This window comes from Rhineura floridana, chromosome 8 (assembly GCF_030035675.1).
Source record: "Rhineura floridana isolate rRhiFlo1 chromosome 8, rRhiFlo1.hap2, whole genome shotgun sequence".
Taxonomy (NCBI): domain Eukaryota; kingdom Metazoa; phylum Chordata; class Lepidosauria; order Squamata; family Rhineuridae; genus Rhineura; species Rhineura floridana.
In genome coordinates, this window is record NC_084487.1 from 25,733,674 (window position 1) to 25,757,960 (window position 24,287).

Sequence of the window (24,287 nt, forward strand, 5' to 3'; positions counted from 1 at the left end):
CAAAGCCCTGGTCATTATATACTAATCAGCAGCTTTAGACTATGCTGTTACATATATAGTCCCCCGTGTGGGAGTGCCAGAGGCACCTGGGTGACAACTACTGGAAACAGAACATTCAGCTAGGGGGACCTTATGTATATACAAGCAAGGCAATAATTAAGAAGCAATCTGATTTTATTTAGGAATTCTCCATCTTGATTTTTAGTTTTATGCTAGATACTAAAACATGCATCTTAGTCACATTAGGTAAGTTCTACTGACTCTCTTCCTCACACACTAAGTGATGGCCATCTCTGAGAAGTCTTAGACTATACAGATAATGCTGCTTTAGCATCCTTCAGCTTATTGCTGCAGCATCCATTCATCCCCTCAAGCTGGAGTCACAGGTTCATCTCTACTCCTTGAGCTGGTCTTTATGTCACTTGTGGTTTTTCAAAAGCTGTCAATTCCAGTAACTGAAGGACCCCCAAGTGGTGGATATAAACTGCTTCGAAGATAAAAAGTGTCTTCAAAAGCCAGAACAAATGTAAGAGGAAGTATACACTAATCCCAAAGGAAGAACAACAGCTGTAAGCTAGTGCTCATAAAGTTATGCAGCTACCTTTTATTTCTTTAGGGAACTTGCACATTCAGGCACAGCAATCCCAGGAGATAAAAGTAGTGTCTAAATTAGAAACTATTTCAAATTTTTATAAAAGAAAAAGTTACTTAGTTTTTAAAAGTGCAGTAAGAAATAACATGCAATAGAGTTTAATTTAAACATGCTCTTTGAAAAGGAAAAAAGAAGAAGCAGACAGCCATATAGCACCTGAGTTAGTGTAGGTCCCGGAAAGGGTGGCAGCTGCTCACTGGATGGAGTGCCAGCTGGAAGTTCAGAACCTACTGGTAGTGCCTATGGACAGACATGAAATTCAAGTTCAGTCACAGAAGATCATACATCATATAGAATAAAGGAATTTCCCTGTGGAGGCTTTAATACTGAAGGAGAATCATTAACTAAATGGAAGCAAATTTCCAAGTGCTTTGACTTAACTACTACGATTACGTGGAATGCAAATCTTCTTGTCCCTGAGAAATGGGATATACTGAAACATGCTGGGAATTCTGTATTCTCTAATAAAAGTGTTTCTACTTTGACCATCAGTTGGAAGCCTTGCCTTCTTTTTCGGCTTTCAGTTTCCTTAGTGCTGCCCCTTCTCTGCCCATTTTCTGGCAACCATTCATCTCTTGCTAAGACTTCCTCTCCTCCTACCCCATGCCTCATTGATAGCAGGATCCTGATAATTCTGTTGTAAACTCAAAGTGTTGCTGTAGTTATTACAGGAGGGAAACCAACCTACTCCACATCTAAGTGTACTTTAAAACAAGGCAACACAGACCAGGTAAGGGGTCTTAAAAGTCAGTGCAACATTTGCCTTTATTCTCATTTCATACATGATTTTTTCCTTCTCACATCACCTTCTTGTAAGAAAAATGTTGCTCTCTACAGAAGCTTGCCAACGGATGTTGCTCTGGAGAGAAGAATTTTCTCAAAAAAACCCCGCAACACTGTAACCAGTTTTCCAATACAGTTACTGTGGTCCCTGCGTAAAATATTGTCATATATGAAAAAGCCCCAAGTGGAAGAAAACACTTTTAAGCAGTCTTCTCCAAACAATTCTTAAGACAATGTTGGTATCTCAAATACTAATACACAATACTGTGTTGGATATTGCAAACCATGTTTGTGATTCAGATAGCATTACAGAAGTCCATAGTGGCCAATATTACAATCTTACAGTATTCCTGCTTAGAAATCTATTCCCATCATACAACAAAGGATTTGCTGTAACCATTCTGATACAAACTACCAAATGTGTATTATTGTTTACACACCATGCTGTGTTATCTGGAACAGAACCACCTCTCTTCCCATGCAGGTAGTTGCACAAGTACATTCAGGAGGCCTAGCTAGCTAAAGTCAGTATTTGTGGATTATGGTTATTTTAATTATTTGCAATGCTGATTTGGTACCAACCAAAAGCGTAAAAAGGCTCTAAGCAGTGGTGGTGGCTGTGTGTGTTTTGGTTTAATCGAATTCATAAAAGCTAGCAGCCTACTGGATGTTGGAGCTACAACTCCCATCAGCCTTGACTATTGGCCATTCTGGCTGGGACTGATGGGAAATGTAGTTCAGCAACATCTGGAGGACTAAAGTTTTCCCACCCTTTTTTAAAAGATGTCTGGACATGCAAATACAAAGAAAAACTCAGCCAAGCTACCAAAATATGTTAGAGGCAGTAGAATGGGGCACTTCAGTCTGACAGCAAAGTTAGAAAGCACATTCCAGCTACTTCCATGTTTAATAACAGAAATGAAAGTGGCTAAAAAATAAAATGCAGAACCTCAGAACACCTATGGCAACCCCCACTCAAAAATACATAGCTGTTCAAAATTCATTCTGGGATAATGTCTTTTTATGGTCCTTTTTGGTAAACATATGAACTGAAACACTGTTACCTACTTTGATACTGGACAGTTTTGGAAATCAACTTGCTCTTTCCAATTGCAATCCTTTCCTTAGAATTTACATTAATGGTACAGCCCATGTTTATCGTATGACTGCAGTAAGCATAGCAGATGTGCCTTTATACTACAAAATCCATAGTCTGTTTGATCACTTACTATTGTTGTCTAATCACATGTCATAAAAGAAGTCTTATATCCCCATTAAGAATCAATGTCATCCAAACCCACTATCTTCCCTCATATAAAAACGTGTTACAGACAAGCTCAGTCCTTTTGTTGGAGCTTGGCCAATTCCACATGGAATATCATGAGTGCCCCGTGCTTTCAGCAGCACTAACACTGTGATGTCTGCAAGGGGAGCAATAGGGCACAGTGGTCCATAATCCCACCTAAGGTTTAACAAAAGGGATGGTATTAAATACTAGTCATACTCAGAGTAGACCCACTGAAGTTAGTGAACCCAGTTAGTCATGTCTATTAACCAATGGGTCTATCCTGAGTAGGACTTAGCTGAATACAACCCTACAACAAGCTGCCTTGGTCTTGTATTAAACTCCACTGGGTAATCCAAACTAAGCCTCTGGGCTACAGTGTTTTTTACCCATATGATCTGTGGAGCTCCTGTGATATGCAGTTTAGACAATGACACTAATCAGAAAACAGCTTTCCATGGTGTGCATGTGCACATCTCATACAGCTTCCTGTTACATCTTAGTAAGTGGATGTTCAACAGCTAAATGTAACAAGTATCACTATATTGCTTTTGCCTCACATTTGAAGAAGCTACCGTGTTTATTGGCCACACAGAACATGAATGGAAAGGAAAACAGCCAATGGTACTAGCTGCACATTATTTTTCCTTGTTTTATACTCAACAAGGCCATATAGAAAACATGCCAAGCACCAATACTTAAGAGGTACACAAACAAATGGGGGAAAGAAGGGCTGAACTAAAAGCACTAATTGCACAATAGCTGACCATGGTTAGCCTTCTTAGAAGTCTCCTCAAAAAAATGTTTTTAAAACACATTCATAAGGACACTGGATTTCTTACCGGTACTCTGCTAAGAGGTGGCTTTGAAGGAGGCATCCCTGGTTTAGCTGTTGCTGACGCAGTACAGCATGTTGCTGGGACACAGGTGACTGGAGTGCCTGCTTGCCCAGGTGTGACAACTGGTGTCATGACAGGTAAACCTGTTGGACCAAGATTCAAACTGGCTGGTGGTATACTGGTACTTGCAGCAGGTGCCACAGGTTTCGTGGGTGCAACAGCAGTGGTTGGTAAGCCAGGCACGACTGTGGTCTCCATTACTAGTGATGTCTCCAGAGATACCGATGGGTGAGCTGCTCCAACACCACCATGCTCACTGAAGAGGTACCGCAGCTTTTCTTCCAGAGTTTTTATGTCATCTATACCAGGTGCTTTGGGTTGACTGTCAATGTCCCCTTCCAGACAGTGAGTATGAGGTTGATTGGGTAACAGAGCTGGTTGAGGCTGACTATGTATTAAAGTCTGCTGGACTGCGGGCACATTAGCTGCCGGCTGTGCCAGTGGCAGGATGCCTGGTAAAGGAGCCTGGGGTAATACCGGGGTAGAGACAGCACCTGTTACTGGAGCTAAGCTAGATGAGGTAACTATGGGTGGGATAGGTAGCGGCTGTATGTCGGCTGGTTGCGAAATAGAGCTAGGCATACTTGATGCTACTGCAGAAGATACAGGTACAGAAACAGGCAAGGACATTCCACCTCCACTGCCTAGCTGCAGGTTTTCTGTTGACTGTTCAGTTTCTGATCTTGGCTGCAGCACACTCACAACCACCATTTCAGCTAGGCTCGGTACAGAACTGCTGGTGTTCATCTGAGATGACTGCGAAATCACACTTTGTGCCAAAGAAACCGGGACAGTTGCTTGTGATACTGCTGGAACAGTGCTTCCAGCACTAACCTGCTGAGATGTTACAGATGGTGCCATAAGTTTTGATATTGTAATGCTAGGCCTTGTTGCTCCAGTTTGTGGCAATGTTAAAGAAGCAGAGGTGCTAACACTAGGATCAGTTTCACCAATGGAAGAAGCTACCTGGGATGTAGTTGCTGACAAAGAAGAAGGTGCACTTATGCTGGAAGGCACTCCACTAATTAACTGTGACTGCAACACTGGTGGTGGAGAGCTGGAGCCTGACAATTTTTCACCTGACGGAAGCCCTGCAGTCACTTTTTCTATTGGCTGAGTTGCAGGTAAAGAACCACCAGCGGTGGAAGGAAGCGAGACTGAAGGAGCCGCCACTGATGTTGATGGCAGCCCCCCATTCATACTTGAAGTTAGAGATGGAAAAGGTGGCACAGCCTGGTTAAAAACTGGGGGAGCTGTGTTTGGTCCTTCCATCATTTGAGCATGTTTCAGCTCTGAGAAAGCTTGCTGCAGACTAAGAGAAGATGCAGAGTGAGACAGATTCATTCCAGGGCCATGAGATGGGGAAGCAGCAACTACAAAGAAGAGAGGCAAAGTCAATTTCTCTGAAACTTACTGAAAGACATCACAGGCCATGTCCTCATTTTCTTCCTAAAGGAAACTTGGGGGGAGGGAGGAAGACAGTTGCACATGTAGTTATTTTCCTGACTCCCCAGCTCCCCCAGGTTTGAGAAACATTGAGCTACTACAAAGTCACTTCAAGTCACTAAGGTTTAATTTTAATGTTTGTGGATCCTATGAGCTACTGGAAACAAGCATATGCACAATAGCTGATAGTTGCAAGAGACAGTTAGATGCCTCTTATGACTGGGGAAGACCTTTTATTTTCCAAGCCTTTTAATCTGTTTTAGTTTTAATCTGGTTTTACTCCAAGGGATTATTTTAAATTGTGAGCTGCCTCAAGAACTTTGCTATGGGGTGGCTTATAAATATCATAAAACAGTGATGGGGAACCTGTGGCCCTCTGGTTGTTATGAGACTCCAGCTCCCATCAGCCCCAGTTAGCATAGCCAATGGTCAAGGATGATGAAAGTTGTAGTTCAACATTTGGAAGGCCACAGGTTTTTCATCTCTGCTGTAAACATAGATTATTAAAAATGTAAATGTACTGCCTTCAAGTCGATTTCGACTTATGGCGACCCTATGAATAGGGTTTTCATGGTGAGCGGTATTCAGAAGGGGTTTACCATTGCCTCCCTCTGAGGCAGTTACTGGCCCAAGGTCACCCAGTGAGCTTCATGGCTGTGTGCGGATTTGAACCCTGGTCTCCCAGGTCATAGTCCAACGCTCTAATCACTACACCACAGTGGGTCTCTCAAAACATTAAAACAGCAGCTGTATTAATCGTTTTAAATATTATTTGTTAATATTTTAGCAACATGAAGGCTAACAGCTTCAAAAGCAGTTTAGCATTAAAATTGCTTATTAAAAGTGCCACACACTATCCCCCTTTCCTCGTGCCAAAATGATGCCAAAGTAGCTGCTAGGCAAGGATCTATGGGGAGGGATCCCTCACCCAGTGGGAACACTCTGGAAAGGGCCTCTGAAGACCTCAAGGTGCAGGCAGGTACAGATGGGGGGAGGCAGGCCTTCAGCTACATGATAGTTTGCACTACAAAACAATAAACCTATTATTGAAACAAGTCCTATAAAACTAAATCTATGGAATTCTGTTAACTGTAATAGGCCTCTGCCAGAAATGTTGGTTAACTCACCTATATCAAGCAGCTCACTTTCTGACGGGATGGAAGTGAAAAATTTCTGTTCTCGTAACCTACTTTCTGGTACAGGGCTGACAATAAACCGTCTTCCAGCAGAATGGACAACCTGAGTCAATGAATTAGGAGGAACACCTACAGTAACACAGAGAAAAACAGGATTATAGTTGTGCAATTTCTTACTACGTACAAGTTGCCACAAGGCTCAAGTACTCTGGTACAGAACCAGGCAGTGGTGGTCTTTTACTACTCAGGATCCAAACAAACAATGCAAGGTTGTTACAGAATTCAATAGCCCTTACCTATTCTTTGTGGCATGGAAGACACGGGATCTGGCTGTTTGAAGTCTCCATCCAATTTCTGCAATAAATGCAGTAGTTATTTTGCTGCATAATCCCAGTATCAGACTAATAATACATCAATGGCAATGTTTGGGTACAATGCTAAATCCTGGTTTAGAGCTATATGAACCTCCTCCTGGACTTGTGAGCTACCTCCTCCCATGCAGCCAAAGAAGAAGAGTTTGGAAACTTTAGTGTCAGCTTTTAGTTTCACAATTGGCCATTTTTGTCAGAACTGGATATCATGGTTAACATTAACTATGATTAGTAACTATGATTAGTTTAAATAAGTCAGGTTCATAAACCATAAAGTTTGCTTGTTTTAAACTAACCATAGTTAAACGTTAATCACAGTATGTCAGTTTGACTGAAATGACAAACCATAGTTACTAAAAGCAAAAACCCCTCCTCCTCAGCTGCACAGAATGAGGAGAAGCTAAGGGGAGCACACACGTATGAAATGAGGCTAGGCTCATTAAATTAGTGCTAAACCACAGGTTAGCATTACACCCAAATGCAGACAATAGCAACAGTAAAATTGCACAGCAGACTCTAGTGTGGACCTTTTAAGAGGATTCCCTTCAGGCCAAGTTATATTTTCCCAACAAGCTACCTATTCAAAACACATACTCTTGCACTGACTGAACAAATACCATATCCTTCCAGCAACTGTGGTAGATTCAGATAATTGAGTTCCTTCTTTTCCAGTCCTAGTCAATATTAATTTGCTTGTGTCATATGCAACATAGGCCAGAAGCTTGGTCCTGCACTGCACTATGGCTCAAGCTACACTGACTACCAATGACCTTGGCCCACATCAGAGTACTGGTATTTCCTTTTTAAATATCTTTATTGTTCCAATATAAAACTACCCATTTACAGAGAAAGGCCATGCTAAGAGCCTTTACCATTTAGACAATGAGAATGGTGGGTATTCAGCAAGGTCTTCAATAGTGGCCCCAACTTTCTGGAATTCCCTTTCCAAGAAATGTTATTTATATTACAGACCCCAGTCATTTCGAATGGAGCAGTGTCTTTTATTTAAAAGGTTACTTCCATTATTACAGATCTTTAAGATATTACAGATTCTGAGCAAACAAGGACCATGTTTATGATATTGTTGTTGTTATGTGCTCCTAGTCTTATTTTCACAGAAAGTATGGGATTTCTCCATCTTCTGCTACCAATTATATAATCAACTTGATTCCTATATTGACCATTTGGTGATGTTTACGGGTACAGTCGTCTTTTCGGTTGCTCAAAAAATGTGTTTGCAAGAAACAAATTGGAATTCAATAAGTCTTTCTCCTGCTTCATTTCTATCTCCTAAGCCCCATTTCCCTGTTCTTCTCTGTCCCCTACTTTTGCATCCCAGTCCCCCATGATTATCAGCACATCTTGTTTTGGTGTGTCATCAATTTCTTCCTGTACTTCTGTGTAAAATCTCTCCAATTCCTGCTCTTCTGTGTTTGCCATTGGAGCACAAACTTGGATGATGGTTATGTTAATAGGTTTCCCGTTTAATCTCATTGATTTCACTTGCTCAACCTTGCATTACAGCTCCTAATTGCTTTTGCTACATCACTTCTCACTATTAAAGCAACCCCATTTCTTCTTAAATTTCTCACTTCCCACATAAAATATTTTGTAGTTGTCTGACTGAAAATGTCCCATTCCTGTCCATTTTAATTCACTCGTGCCAAATATTGTAACGTTGATGCTTTCCATTTCTTGCTTGATAATTTGTAATTTTCCCTGGTTCATGCTTCTCACATTCCATGTTCCTATTGTGTACGTCATACAACTCCAGACTCTCCTTTTGCATCTGTGCGCATCAGCCTCTGGGCTTCCTTTCAGCTTTGACCCAGTGGTGTCATTAGTCACAGCACTACTCATGCTTGTCCGTTGTTCTTCCCCGGTAGCTTGCTGACTGCCATCTGACCTAGGGGCCTCATCTTCCAGCACTATCTCATGTTGCATTTTGGATACTCTGTTCATAGGGTTTTCATGGTAAGAGGTATTCAGAGGTGGTTTACAGTTGCCTTCCTCTGAGTCTGGGTACATCTTAGTCTAGTGTCTCAGCTTTGACCATTCCACCTTGAGTGACCCTGCTTATGATATACTGTAATATTAATAAGTTTGTGATGTTCATACAGCTTATGGACAGACCTTTTGGAAGTGGGTGGTTTTGTTTATTGTATAGATTGTGTTTTTCTATTAGAACTATGCCTTGAGCATAGTTGGGAGAGGCAGCATAGAAATATACATCAACATAATATTTTTCAAACAGTCTTTAAACATTAAGAACTTTTCTCTAAAGTATATACACAGTCACTCTTCATAGGAACACGTTTTAAAAAAAGGAAAGGAAAGAAAAAAGGCATGATTACAAAAGAGAGGAGTGCTGGGTGAAGTAAAATATAAGAAAAAGCCAAGGGAGAAAATATTAGTTTTGATATTAAACAAACAGCAAGAAAAGGAAGAAGGTCAATATGAATGCATTCCAGAAATCTAAAACAACAGTAGGAAGTTCAACCAACAATATATGAAGGAAGAGTGAAAAACAGCAGGGGTTGAAATGAGAGGCAAAAATAAAAGGCAAGGTGCAGAGTTAAAGTACACAAATAAGATGGCAGGAAAACTAAAGACTGCAGAAGTCTAAACCTGAAATAAGAGAATGAGATCAAAGGGACCAGCTTTTGGAATTACCCAGAAGATGAAAATACAAGACTGACAGAATGAAGTGTGGAATGAGAGTACAATGAACAATACAAAATGACTGCTAGGTTACACGCATGGGTGGAGGAATAGAAAAACAACACTTTCAAGAGGGAAGGTCAGGAATTCTGTGTTGCTAAAAGTTCAGCCCAAGTTGATAGATAACTTTTGCCAAGATTGCTTGGCAAAAAGAAAGGCAGTACAAAGAAGCATGGACTTTGTGGCAGAAACTAAGGCACAAATACAGATATTAAAATAAACTCTTTACCTGATTATGTATACTGTCCATGCTTTGATCACCTTCTGGTTCCCCACTGGCATCCTCGCTGAGCATCTCATCTGCCTTTTCTATGATGTCACGCACCTGTTCAACAAATGAATCTCTCTCCATTGCCAATATGAATTCGTTTTGAACCTGCACAAAAATTGGTATTGTGGTAACTACAGACATGTCATTTGCTATTCACCTGACACAAGTAGCAACAGTTCAATGGGAAGCACCAAAAGTCAAACTATGCAGCACTATGACAGCTGCAGATGCTCTCTCTCACTCTCTCCCCTAGCATAAAAAAAACAAATGGCCTTCAAATCCACAAGTACTAGTTGAACTAGTGATGTAGCTAACTCAACCACGCCCTGTTTTTGGCACAGGGACCTTCATCACATATGCCACTTTGGCTGCAATACAATACACACTTACTTGGGAGTAAGTCCCAATGAGCCCAATGGCAGTTACTTCTGAGTAGACATATATTGGATTGCAGCCTTTGTCTCCCACTATGGGGACTGCATCTCTTGCAATGATAGCAATAAAATAATAAAAACAGAGGGTGAGCAACTATATTCTCAATAATTATGAAGTTTCTTATGTTATTGGCTAGAATAACATTATCATAGCTATGGAAACAATATTTATCATCAAATTCAAAGGTTTAATTTTCTCCTAAAATATGAATATGCATTCTGCTCTTTGGCTTGCCTCTTGTTGGTTCTGGTTCATGGCCCTTGAGTGCAAAACAGTTTAACAACTGTTTGCTTAAAGAAATGAAATTGTTCCATATCTTCAGCTGCTTTATTTAAGCCTAACTACAGCAGCTTAAGACATTTTTTAAACAGCAAATTGTGACAGACTCAGCAAAACAAGTTAGAATAAGAACTGTATTAAAAAGAAGCTCACAGAGAAATCAATTAAATAAAGTAGACTACTAAACCTAAAATTTTATAGAATTAAGTTTCCTTAATTATCATGCTTACCATGATAGAGGCTATTTCCTCTGGATTGTCACCATCCAAATCAAATTTGAAAGTAACCATTTTTCTATTGTGCGTCTCTAACTGGCATTCCACAACCCGATCTCCTTTATTTGAAACCTGGAACACACAATTCTGTTCTTCAAGATGAGAATTAAACAGAAAGGAATAAAAGCTGTAGATCCGCTGGGAGCAATACTGAAAGGCAGGAAAATACACTGAAGAAATTATCAAGAAGAACCTTCTGGTTTCCAGGGACTTCTCCCACAGCCATAAAGGGAATGAGCACAGTCTTCAAGAGGGGAGCTACAATACCCACTTGGAGACCTCTGTCATCCATGAGAGAAATTAAGAATTCTGCCCTAAAAGTGAAATGTAATATGATGACAGATTTGTCTGGTTCGCACATAACATTAAGCCTTGGTTTATTATTAAACTATGCTTTGATTGTTTGAACCCTGCCCAGCAGCTTACCTATAATTTGTTTACTATCAACAAACCACGATCAGAAGCCATAGTTTGATACTGACTTACAGGCTTTGTTGTTGTGCTTTGTTGTTGTTGTTTTTAACTATGGCTTGGTGTTATGTGCAAACTCATCAACCTTCCATAACTGTGGTTTGTTTGGCCACACCATCCAATACACTCTCTAAGCTAGAAAGGTATGAGGCAAGAGCAGCTGGGAGTGAACAAGCTTTGGAACAAAAAGCCATGGTTTGATTGTCTATGGGGACAAGTCATGGTTTGTTAAACAAACAATAGCTTAGCCCTGTGTGAATCAGGCCATTTTCTCTTTCTCTCTCACACACACAAATACACATTTTCTTAATTGTTTTATTAATTTTAAAATATGGTGGAAGCTTGATGCTGATAGGGTGCCTTCACAGCTCAACATGTGCTGGCTTAGGGGGGAAATCAATTCATAATAGTGTAACCCAGCATTAGAATTTAAGACAGAAAAAAGCAGAGGGAAACCATTTGTCAACAGATTAGAACAATGGCTGAATTCAGATGTAATGACAAACTATGGTTTGTTGTTATGAGGATAGACAGAGACAAGCCCATGGCTCATATGCTCCCTCCTCCTCTTCCTCTGCATGAAGAGTGAGATGTGAAGGTTTAGATCCTACTCAATAGGAAAGTATGGTTTGCTCAAACCATGGCTTGTTTCCAAACCGGAATTAAACTATGCTTTGGGATCCTGGTTTGAGCAAACCATACCTTGCTGCTAACTAGAAGGTAAAGCTTCTCATCTCCTCCCCTTCCATTTAGGGGACAGCATGCAATGCCAAGGTTTGTGCCTACTCATCTTCATAATAATAAACCACGCTAAAAGGGTTAGTTGAAACAAGCTAGATTCATAAACCATGTGTTGCAGTTAGCTTGCTTCAACTAACCACAGCAAAGATTAGTTTGTCCCAGTTTGGACAACATGGCAAGCTATGGTTAATCTAAAAGAGAAGTAGAAGTTTCTGAACTCCTCCTTAAAGTTGCTATTAGTATTTATTAGATTTATATCCCGCCCTTTCTCCCAGGAGGAGCCCAAAGTTGCATAAAGGGAGGAAAGGGACCATGTGCAAAACCAACACTCACTGCAGCACATTCTTGTAACACAAACTATGGTTTAATATGCAGTGGACTCATTCAGATGCTACACTAACCCATAGTTTAGCACAATGGGAGTGCAGCATCACCAAAGGTAGGTAACTCACATTAAGAATTCTCAGTTTTGGACGTGTAGTCTTCTCATGCCGAGAGCGGCTGCGCACTGACTTCCGATAATGACGTTTTGTAGTCCTCCCTTCATGTCTACCACTAGATGCTGGAAAACTCTCATTGCAGTCACTCAAGCCTGAAGCAATATCTGAATGTGCACTTTAAAACAAAGTTGCTAAAATCAGCTTTTTTAAAATATCATGTGTAAAAGATTATATCACTTCTAATATCGGTCTCAGCAAGTCAAGGAACCCAGGTAAACAGCACTTTAGAAAATTCTATTGACACATGCAGATAAAAATGAATAAATCTGCACTAGTGAAATGAGGTTCAAATGTGATTACTTAATCTATCATTAAATGCCTCTCTTGTATATTGAGTGACTGACAGGAAAGGCATAGCCCATTTTTATAAGGTGTTGCAACGGATGTAGTTTGTTTGTTTATTACTTGATTTATATCCCACCCTTCCTCCCAGTAGGAGCCCAGGGCGGCAAACAAAAACACTAAAAAAACTTTAAACATAATAAAAACAGAATTTAAAATACATTAAAACAAAACATCTTTGAAAGCATTTTCTTTAAAAAAGCTTTCAAGTATTTAAAAAAGGTTAAAAACACTGGTTTTTTAAAAAGTTTTAAAAACATATTAAAAAGCAATTCCAACACAGACACAGAATGGGATAAGGTCTCAATTTAATTTTAAAAAAAGTTTTAAAAACAAATTAAAAAGCAATTCCAACACAGACACAGACTGGGATAAGGTCTCAACTTGAAAGAGGAAGGTCTTCAATAGGTGCAGAAAAGATAACAGAGATGGAACCTGTCTAATATTTAAGGGGAGGGAATTCCACACGGTAGGTGCCGCCACACCTAAGTCCGTTTCCTATGTTGTGCAGAACAGACCTCCTGATAAGATGGTATCTGCAGGAGGCCCTCGCCTGCAGAGCACAGTGATCGACTGGGTATATAAGGGGTAAGACGGTCTTTCAGGAATCCTGGTCCTGAGCCGTATAGGGCTTTGTACACCAAAACTAGAACCTTGAACTTGGCCCGGTAGCAAATGGGCAGCCAGTGCAATTCTTTCAGCAGCGGGGTGACATGTTGGCGATACCCTGCCCCAGTGAGCAGTCTCACTGCTGCATTTTGCACCTAATGTAGGATAATGTAGTTAGGTCTGGACATTATGAGCCTGCTATAACTGGCTTACTTCATGCTCTGTCTATCTGAGAAGCTTTGCTGTAACTTGAGAAAAGGACTACGCACTATGATTATAGAGATGTGGAACCTGTGACTCTCCAGAGGTTGTTAGACTCCAGCTCTTATCAACCCCAGCCAGCATGGCGAATGGTCAGGGATGATGAAAGCTGAAGTCCAACAAGTTCCCCGCCATCTCAAATCAGAGAGAGATCAACAGAATCACCTTCTCTTCTATCACAAATATCAAAGTTGAAATGCAACAATTCACTATTTACCTATCTATTGTGGAAACCAACGTGGTTGATTGTGAAGGCTGCTGCTGCTGCTGCACTGGTGCTTGAGTCTCTGAAGGTGCCGTCTGAGTGACTCCAGAAGTACTCTGCAAAAGATAATACTTTCCCTTCAAGCATCTTAAGGAGATCTTTTTCCAGTCCCATCACACGGTCCATCCATCTATATAACTAGAAGCTGAAAAGCACTCTCTTCTCTCTAGATCATTAAAAGCATTTAGGCATTTCAAATCTTTAATCCCAAATGGGATTCTCGTGCAAATTTGAAACAAGCTGCCTGGTGAAAGTCAACCATTTTATTCATTAGATGATGGTGGCACTACAGCTTGCCATGCAACCAGAAACCTTACTAGCAGAATGTGCAAAAGAGAAGCCAATGCAGAGTGCAAAGACCATTCAAATCTCTCCCAGCAACAGCAGGGCTGCAGGGAACATAGCTGAGGAGAGATTCTTCCAGTGATTATTGAGAGTAGCATGTCTTTAATATAAGTATTGACTTTACTAGCCAGAAGAGAAGTGCTAGCAAGTGTTTTGCATGTGGGAGGCCCACTCACTTCCCAACAGCACAGCCAGGGGCAACAGGGTCTCCACATTGGCATCACATTCTGCTGTAAGAGAAATTCATTTTGAAAATTAGCATATGATTGTCAGCTTGCTATCAAAAATGGAAGTGGATTCAGAATTCATGCTCTGGAACTAAGTTTCTGAAATGCACACACACAGCAAAATGCATATAGTCCATTTACCTCTAATGCTGTCTGCTGCGAGGAAGCAGATGAGGCCTGCTGTGCTAAACAGGAAGCAGGCTGTGGCACTTGAACCTGTCCACTTAGACCGCCCAAAGAAACTAAAACATTTTGCTCCACATAAGGCTGCACCATTGCAGCAAGATAGCCTGGCTGAGCCAATGCATCTGTGGGTAAGGGAGGGGATAGTACTGCAGAAGGGAGGCAAGCAGAGGCCACAGAAGAGGAAGAAATGTTTGAGTCTCCAGTATATTGCGCTGGTAGCCGAGGTGGGAAGCCCTGCGATAAATGAGGAAGCCAAGTTAGTGTATTTTAGGGTGATTCAGGGGAAAACAGCATGAAACAGATCTGCCACCCTGGGCTCCTACTGGGAGGAAGGGCAGGATATAAATCTAATAAATAAATAAATACAGAACAGATAGGAAGGGGGAAATTACAAGCCAAGCTGCAAAAGGATTCTCTCTCTCTCTCTCTCTCTCTCTCTCTCTCTCTCACACACACACACACACACACACACACACATACACGGTGATATACTTAGATTAGTTTCAGCATTTCCAGGAGTCCTTATTTGAAAGAGGAACAGAGCAGACTGCCTTGGGGCCAACTTTAAATCCCAAATCATCATGCACTCTGGAGCAACAGTGCACCACACAGACAAAGAGCTAAAGCAACCTGTGTAGTAGAGATCCTCCTCCTCCTGTTAACTATAAACACTACCTCCAGCTGCAAAATCTGGGGGAAAAAAACTGCCAGATGAACAGATCCCACTCAAGCTGGAGCAACAGGACTCCATTCTCATCTAATGCTCCCTTGTCAGTCTCTTTTTAGAGAGAATGTAAAACACACAGCTACACCATGATTCATGGCAAGCAGACAGCATTTCCCATGCTCCAATTTTGGAAGAACATGCGGAACTGATTTTCAAGAGACAGCAATACAAAACGAAAGAAACCTCTATTTCACTTGCGAAAACATTTATGCTGCACTCCAACTGAAAGTTTGCCTTCCGAAAGTCAAAGGCCAGCACTTCGACTCATGATCACTGGACCCTGGAGATCTCATAGTTTGCTGCCCTGAGTTCCTACTGGGAGGAAGGGCGGGGCAGAAATTTGATAAATAAATAGTTTGGATCTATTAACTGAGATGAAATACTTGAACTGCTAGACCAGCCTTTCCCAACCAGTGTGCCTCCAGATGTTGTTGGACCACAACTCCCATTAGCCTCAGCCAGCATTGCCAATGGCCAGGAAAGATGAGAATTGTGGTCCAACAACATCTGGAGGCACACTGGTTGGGAAAGGCTGTGCTAGACACTCTTATTACATCCAAACATAAGCTAGCAGAGGGATGGAGAACCTGTGGTCCTCCAGGTGTTGCTGGTCTATAACTCCCATCATAACTGATTGGCTATGATAGCTGAGGCTGATGGAGTCCAACAACCTCTGGAAGGCCATAGGTTCTCCACCCTGAACTAATATTTGGGTGGGGAATCTATGGTCCTTCAGCAACCTGACAGACATTTTTGTACTACTCTGCGCTTTACATGCTGGCATTTGCCAGTGCAGCCATTGTTACTCTTGCAACGTTACTCTTTTAAATCAAGACTTTTCCCTGGTATACTGAAAAACCATCTGGCCTGTTTACTCTCCTTCCAAAGACTGCAAGTAACTTTTCAGGACTTCTTAGTAGAGTCTAAAGCACCAGAGGAACAGGTGAGAGGGACTCTTTCTTGACTGCCACAATACCTGGTACAGAGCATCTGTAGCTGGAAGTGGTACTTCAGCAGTTTGTCCCAGAGTTGCTGGCAATCCCATGGACTGAACAGCTGGCTGCAGATGCTGTGGGAGAACCTGGCTGGACAGCTGAGCCACAGGCTGCAGGAGAGGTGGAAGCTGGCTAGGGACAACAGTTGAACCCACAGGAATAGCCGCTGCAGCTGCAGATGTAGCCAAAGTGAGCAATGGCTGGTTAATGACAGCTGCCATAGAGATGGGTAGAGATGGGAAACCAGGCTGAGCCAACGATACATGAGGTGCTGCTACAGGCATCTGAGAGACTGAGAACTGTGGATGAAGAGGAGCCTGTCCCACAGGGAGAAAATGAGAGCCAATGGGCATGACTGGGGCAACTGAAGGCTGAGGAAGGGAAGGCGCTGCCATAGGTAACTGCGTTTCACCTTGGATGATCGACACTGGTTGGGAAACAGGAAGCTGGGGAAGTAAAGAAAAATAGAGATAGACTTTTAGGAAGAAGGGTTGCAGGAAGCAGTCTTTTATTGCATTAGTCCAAGAAAGGGAAAAATGTTTACATCACATTTAACAGGAATAGGTAGGGAATTTGCATTAGTGTGCTGCCAAAGCTTTCCGTGGCTGTATGAGGGTGGTTGTTCTATTATTTTGTTTTTATGGCATGTTATATTTACAGTGTTGTACTTTGTTGGGAGACCTTCGGGTAACGAGACTAATAAATCTAAATAATAATAATAATAATAATAATAATAATAATAATAAAATACTACAGAGTGGCCTGGAAGATTGTTATTGTCCAATCAGCATTTTTTTGCTGTCAATTTTTTATCTATCTTTTTAACTTCTGTGAAACATTCTCCGCACCATCAAACGAGAACGTCAGGATGGAGGAACAAGGTCAGGGCACCAGCATCACATCAGTTTATAGAGAAAGGAACTTTACATAAAAACAACGGATTGTTTCTTTTTTCATACCATCAGAAAAAGCCACACACCATTAATAATATATGTCTACTCATATGGGCACAGGAGCCTGATGCTAGGGAGAATGAAAAGCCACTCAGCCACCATATACAGAAGCTCTTATTAGTGCCACAAACCAGAGCAAGAAATGCAACAAGGGGAAAAAAAACTTAGGAGATTAAGAAAAATTGCCATAAAATTTAGTATTCCAGGGTTCAAAAGTATATGACACCACACATGAAGGACCAATTTGGAGTCAGCAAAAAGCCTCTAGGCCAAGGAACAAAGGAGGAATATGGGGAGTAAAGAACAGGTTCCATTCGATGAGCAATTAGCGTTGTGATGCTGAACTCTACACTGATTCCATTTTTTTTTTAACAATTCACACACACATACAGTCTCAAACAGCACACACCACATATGTTCTACCTTTCTCAGAAACATTTTGGACCATGACAAAACTCAATGCAGATTAAGTCTTTCTATTTCATATACTGATTATCCTTACACTATTATTTTTGTTGTATTCTTCCAGACAACACATTTCCAAGTAGAGATATATACCCTGTTATGCCATGTAAATAAAGGGGGGCTTAGATCCCCAACAGTTCAGGAAGTCTGGACAGAAATCCTCTAGGAGTCAGCAAGTTGAAGTTTACCTGTGTACCAGCTGGTGCCTGAGGCATAGGCATTATTTGTGCTTGTTGTATAACTGGCTGCGATGGAGCAGCTCCAGTGGAAACTGAGGACTGCTGTACTTGGTATTGCCCAGTCTGCTGGGAAGAGGCTGGCTGCTGCGTACTCTGTCATAGAAGAAATAAAGGAGATTATTTTATCCGGACCAAAGCACTTTATCTCTGGAAATATTTTGTAATATTTCCTATTTTGGGTATATCTGAATTCCTGCTATGTGTACACATTTATTCTAATTTACATTCTGTTTTGTCTGTTTAACAATACTGAAGTAGGGTTAACACCAACTGTGATACTTTCTGAAATACAACTGAAAAGCACCACCTAATGGAAGTTTTTCCCGTAGAGGGCAAATACTGTACAAGAAATGAGGGGGTGGAGAAGATCAACAACTGGCATTCAGATAAAAGTCTGGTTCAGACGTTAACAGTCCAAATCCAACAAACCATGGTTTATTTGAGCTCATCACTCCTGCTCCAACACCAACACCCAACCTCTCCACCTTGCATGTCTAGCTTCAGAGAAAACTTTGTGGGAAGCTGGCTTTACAAACCAGAATGCTCAAACCAGGAAACTGTGATTTAAGGCCTCTCCTAAAAACTGAAACCAAACATGGCTTGCAATCCAAGTTCACAGGGAGCTCTTAAACCACAGTTTCCAAGTTAAGACATCATTGTAAACAGTGTGTTCTGAAGCCAGGCACACAAGACAGAGAGAGACAGTTTAAGTTTGGCCTTCTTTTTTTTTTTAACCTCCTGCAAATCATGGTTTGTTGGGGCAAAAAGAATTCCATTTGCACTGTGCCAAAGACTAATCTCAGAAAATATAGCATGCAGAACTTTGAGAGAGGTTGCATATGAACACTGCGTGCAATCTTCTGCAAGATGGGACTGATTTCTGCAGTTAATTATTTTGAACACATTGCTGGGGATTAGTTGTTAAAATATACAGCTTAAATTACGCTAAGCTAAAGAAATGATAGTCACCTTACAAAATAGTCACCTTGTAAGCAGGAAAGTTAAAAAAAAAACCTGAACAAATCCCACTCAAGAATCAGAAAAAATGCATAAAAATGGTTTATGGTTTAAGTGGTTGCTGGGAATAGTTATACAGCTGCCAAATTCACTTCACTTAAACCATGCCCAATCTTTTCTACCTATGGAGCAAGGATATCTAACGTCCTCTGGCTGTTGTTGAACTACAACTCCCATAATCCTGTACCATTGCGAATACTTACTGGGGGCCGTAGGTTAAGCCAACTCTGCTATAGAGTCAAACTTGGAGATGCACACTGAAAGTACTGAAAGAAGGACTATGATGGATATCCTCAGTCCATAAAAACACAGTGGCTCATCATTACCTGTTGACCTTGCTGCATTAGCTGGGACGATGTGCTCACCGATGAACCGCTTGAGGATGGCTGTCCTTGCATCTGTGTCTAAAGGAAACAGACAAAAGAAATCAGATCATTTGTCAACTTCTGTACTGAACTTAAGCACCTGAATAAGGATGAATTCTCAATGAATTAGAATAGTATTTAATATGGATATACTATACAAAGTACAGGCATTGCAATGCATTCTTTTTGGTTTGCTAGTACAAGCTGCAATTCTAATTTCTGCATGAGACATTTCTATCATACAGATCTCATCCTCCTGCAGTTTCTCAAAGATCTGCATCAAGCAATGCTAACACAAGAGGAGACACTGAGCTGTAGTTAAGTTTACCGAAGCTACTCAGCAAACAAAAAAACAGAGATGGCCAGTAAAATCTAACCCAGGCAAGCAAAATCTAATCCAGGCCAATATTAATTCAGCTCAGTAAGAGTAATAACTAAGACTAGCCCTGGAACCCAAAATAGAAGAGTTCAAGGCTGCCAGGAGGGTCAGCTGAGTAATAGCATCCCAAGCCAAGATAGTTTGCAACTCACAACTTACAATTTTGAATGAGTAAGCAAGGCACAAAAATTATGAATGGATGTAAAAAAAATAAAACTGGAATGGCAATGACCATCTTTGCAAAACACATTTCCAGCATAGTGAAATGTGTATCACATTTTGGCCTTCATCTCAGTATATAATAGGAAAATGGTACGTATAAAGAGGAAAAATCAGAGCTAAGGCTTGTAATACTGCAATGACAAGGTTGAATAAGGTATCTAATATTTGGGCAGCTACAGAAACAAGTGGGAAGAAAAACAGCGTTTTCATTAGTAAGATGTGCTCCTTTAGCCAAGTTGAAAATACAGAATGTAAGGCATAGGATTGTTATTAAGTAAGCCTATTTTATATACAGTAACAGTATGGAAGAAATATGAAACAGAGTCCTGGTGTTATCCTCAGGGGGAAAAGCCCTTTCCTTGAAATAACATGGAACCACATTTAAGTGCTACTGTGGAATCTACTTCAGTCTGGTTACATTCAAGTTTCACTTTGCAAATAGCTCTTAACTGCAGTGGATTTCTCCAATTTGCTTTTGCTACAAAGGAACTTGTTCTAAATGGAGCGTTTGTGGGCCTCAGTAAAAACTGGATTATCCAAAGATGACAACTGGCACAGAAAGACTACTACGACCCAGACAAAGAGCAACAAGGACCAAATTGCGAATAAAAAGTGAGTAGAGGAATGCAACTCACACCACTAATTTTGCTGGTTTTACTGTTACTGAAATACTGCTGCCAGTAAAAAGTGGGATTGTCAGTAAAAAGTGGGAGTATGTTTTCAGAAAAACATTTACTTCCAAGACTTCATGCTAAACTTGGCATTTACATTGTGCTTTATTAAACACTCTAAAGCACTACATGCACATTATCTCTCATATCCTTATAACAGCCCAGTAAAGGAGGTCAGCTTATCATCCTCATATTGAAGATGGAAGACTGAACGCAGGAATAAATTATCTAAGTTTACAACTGAGGCAAGATTTGAACCAAGCATTTCCTCAACACTTAGCCTAGCCACCTCACCAAGCTCTGAAGATTTTATGCACAAGACTTATGTCAAATTGCTAAGATAATCAATTTTTCTTATAAATAATTCACAAACATTTCAAGGAACCCAGCCCACCCTGCTGACTGATGCCCATAGAACCCATAGTATGAAACTGAGCTACTTCCATGGGATGCTGCAAACTATAGCCTACCCAATGGCGGTTAACTATAAATACTAGACTATATGTTGTCAGCAAAATCAAAGAAAATTAAAAGATAGAGATCCTCAATACAATTTTTTATAGTTAAAATGCTTCAATGCACATTTGTACAATTAATTTTTACAGTCTTAAAATCTGGCAATCCAATATTTAGGGTAACCAAAAATTCTTATCAAGATTCACTCTACTTTGCAAGTTGCCTTATCCTGTACACTCTATATATTTTGTTTTTTGGGCATTTCTCTGACAAGCAATTTTGTAATAGCTTCTCATGCTGCTTGAGAAGCTAAAATATTTCAGCTCCTTAATTGTTTATACTGAAGTATGTCACAATGGTTGTGCTCGCACACAGTGCTAAGCTACGGTTTGTTCTAATCATAGTTTTAAGCCTTTTAAGTTGAGACCTATCCCAGTCTGCATCTGTGTCAGAATTGTTTAGTATGTTTTTTAATAATGTTTTAACCCTTTTTTAAAGTTTTTTTTAAAAAAAATGTTTTTAATGCTGTTCTGTTTTAATGTATTTTAAGATCTGTTTTTATGATGTTTTAAAGTGTTTTGGTGCTTTGTTTGCCACCCTGGGCTCCTGCTGGGAGGAAGGGCAGGATACAAATTAAATAAATAAATAAATAAATAAATAAATAATAGTTTGTTGAACAAACCACAAGTCATCTTGCAAACAAGCAAAAACAGCTACTGCTTGTTTCTCTAAAGTTTGGTTTGTTTTCCAGCTGCTCTTACCAAGCTGCAATGGCATATGAGGTAAGCGCCTAGAATGGGGCAGCCAAACAAACCATGGTTAAGCAAAGCTGATAGATTCAGTTATAACGCCAAACCATAGTTAAAACAACTCACAGTTTGTAAGCCAATAACAGCCATAGTTTCACATTGTGGTTTGTTGCCAGAAAACAAACCATAGTCAGGCTGCTGAGTATGTAGAATGTTAAAGCAAACCACACTTTGGCTAAGCAAGCCATGGCTTAGCATAATGTACAAACTAGACCCACTGACTTTAATGAAATAAAGTTCCTCTTAACTGTATTTATGACTGTGGAAGGGTCCATCCTGAAGGCTTTGCAAAGTATTCCAGGGATTTCACTGGGGCACACATTCATTTACTTTGCCCTGTTAATCTCTGATTAAACAAGTTTGTGTATTTTCGCAGTGCTTCAAAGACTCACAAAACCTATTTCCAAGACTAAACAACTTGATCAGCTAAGAATTTTGCTGAAGGAGTCCATTTACCAAATTATGGTGAGGGAAGAATAAGCAAGACTTCCATACCTTATTGCCATTACTGCTCATGCATACTCCACTATGGTTGGCAATTAGAAGGCACATGTCATCATTTAGGAGGGTGATTTGATCTACAAATTGCCAGTTGTTGACCTCTACCACAATAAGACAAAAAAGCCTCATATGGTAGACAACAATTATACTACATTGAACTTTAACTAGCTGTGCACAACAAAGAGTTTCTTGCTCTACAGTAAGACTTGGATGGTGCATCCCTTGGTGCATAACAAGGGATATATTAAATGGCCCTACTTGTCACATGGTGAATATAGAACTATTACTGTAGTACTGCTGTGGTTGGTGTTCAAAGAATGGTATTACTTCATTCAGTCTTGTACATCTTCAGGCTGCAAAACAGTCTCTGAATTTCTCTTACCTGAGCATCCAAAGTGAGCATCAGATAAGTAAAAAAGAAAGTTTTTCAACATGGTTAATGAGTTGTTACCATATTAAACAGGGTCACATGACAAGGTTTTGGCAACTGCCAATACACACTACATAAACGTTGAGGGGTGCTCCTAGTAAGCTAAGACCAGCGTAACTTCAACAACTAACACATTTCTGGAAACCCACAATACTGTTCTAATCTCCAATATTGTAATAATTTGTGCAGGGGGGGATTAAGGAAAAATCTGAACAAAATAAGGAATACAAGGAGTCTCGCAGTATCATGTCAGGGGAAACTAAACACTCAAGCAATTTGGAAGCATTTGTTCCTGTAACCTGAGGATAAAGTGTAGACGGTCCTGATGCAGCCAGTGCCGAGAAAGCCTGTTGAGAAGTTCCCTGTGGGAAGTGGAAGATGATCTGCGAATCTTGAAATGTCTTCTGAGCCAGTTGGGCAGCAGGCACAGACAAGCTTGAACTATACGATGCAGTTGCCCCACTGGGGGGGGGAGACAGAAAGTCACCAGTGTCTGAGGAAGTCAACTGTGATGAATCACTGGAGTATCCTGGGCTACCTTCTGCCCAGCTCTGTAGAACAGAACTGCCTCTAGGCACCAGGAATTCAGGACCTAGGCAGTTACACTGCTCCTCTGTTACAGGCTGAAGGCGACCAGACTGTGCAGTTGTTGGAGGGGACTCCTCCTGATTAAAATCTGTGGAGCCTCGATGATTTCTATAAACACGCTGGGATAGGACGGTACCTTCTCCTGCAGTCACATTGGGTGCTTGAACATGGAACTCCAACACACAACTTGTTCGGCCATCCCCGCTGTGAGTGAGTATGGCAGGTGCAGAATGTGGAACAAATACTGAGTGAAAATTCATCTGTGCGGGATCTGCACTCAGTGGGGCTGACATGCTAGATAGCGGTGATAGTGGATTCATTCCAGAATCCAGCCTCAAGTTCTGAATTTGTCTTGTCAGAAAAGTCTGCCCAGTTTGATACTCAAAAGGAGAATTCTGAGGAGGGCCACCATGCAAATTTTTCTGTTCAGAAGCCTGCTGCAACTGGTGCTCGGTCCCCTGAGAATTACGGGACACTGTATCATAACGTTCTGGCAACTGGGACTGGCAGTGCATGCCCATTAAATACACTGCTTCTTGAGTCAACATGTTTGTAGCATCCTTTGAAGGTGCTTGTCCAGGTCTGTAATCACCCAACACTTGAGCCGACTCAAAAACAGGATTAGCCTGCATATGCTCTCCTGTGGATTTATGAGCTGTGGTGCTCATTGTTCCCAGCACATCTGGTGTCCAAGTTGTTGGACTACCGCCAGGGAAAAGTAAACTGTGGCCAGTCTTGAGCAAGGGCTGGCAGGTTTGGGCTTCAAGGATGGAAGTGCTCTTGCGCCGCTGAGAAATGGCCACCCTCGAAGGGCAGATGGGTGGTGGCGAGAAAGACACTGGCCGTTCATGAACGGTTGGAAAAAATACTTGGGAATCTGGGAACGTTGGGGTTCCCCCACACGGATGCACCATGGATGGAGGCTGTATTGACATGAACAAGACAAGTAATTCACACGTTATAGAAGCAT

At 41.0% G+C, this 24,287-nt stretch overlaps 1 protein-coding gene across 5 annotated transcripts in view; it reads right to left on the bottom strand.

Moving 5' to 3' along the window:
• Positions 1-24,287, bottom strand: part of WNK1 (WNK lysine deficient protein kinase 1) — a 160,920-nt gene that overhangs the window by 21,172 nt on the left and 115,461 nt on the right. For 2 of the 5 annotated variants that reach the window (XM_061638651.1, XM_061638653.1), the window contains 13 exons: positions 23,029-24,240; positions 19,223-19,300; positions 17,829-17,972; positions 16,204-16,668; positions 14,456-14,734; positions 13,695-13,798; positions 12,218-12,380; positions 10,509-10,625; positions 9,523-9,669; positions 6,498-6,555; positions 6,193-6,330; positions 3,563-4,992; positions 809-892 (listed from right to left, as the gene is read on the bottom strand). In XM_061638651.1, coding sequence (XP_061494635.1) covers positions 809-892; positions 3,563-4,992; positions 6,193-6,330; positions 6,498-6,555; positions 9,523-9,669; positions 10,509-10,625; positions 12,218-12,380; positions 13,695-13,798; positions 14,456-14,734; positions 16,204-16,668; positions 17,829-17,972; positions 19,223-19,300; positions 23,029-24,240 — 4,419 coding nt within the window. The remainder of the gene's footprint in view (positions 1-808; positions 893-3,562; positions 4,993-6,192; positions 6,331-6,497; positions 6,556-9,522; positions 9,670-10,508; positions 10,626-12,217; positions 12,381-13,694; positions 13,799-14,455; positions 14,735-16,203; positions 16,669-17,828; positions 17,973-19,222; positions 19,301-23,028; positions 24,241-24,287) is intronic. The other 3 variants (XM_061638652.1, XM_061638654.1, XM_061638655.1) reach the window with 3 other exon arrangements.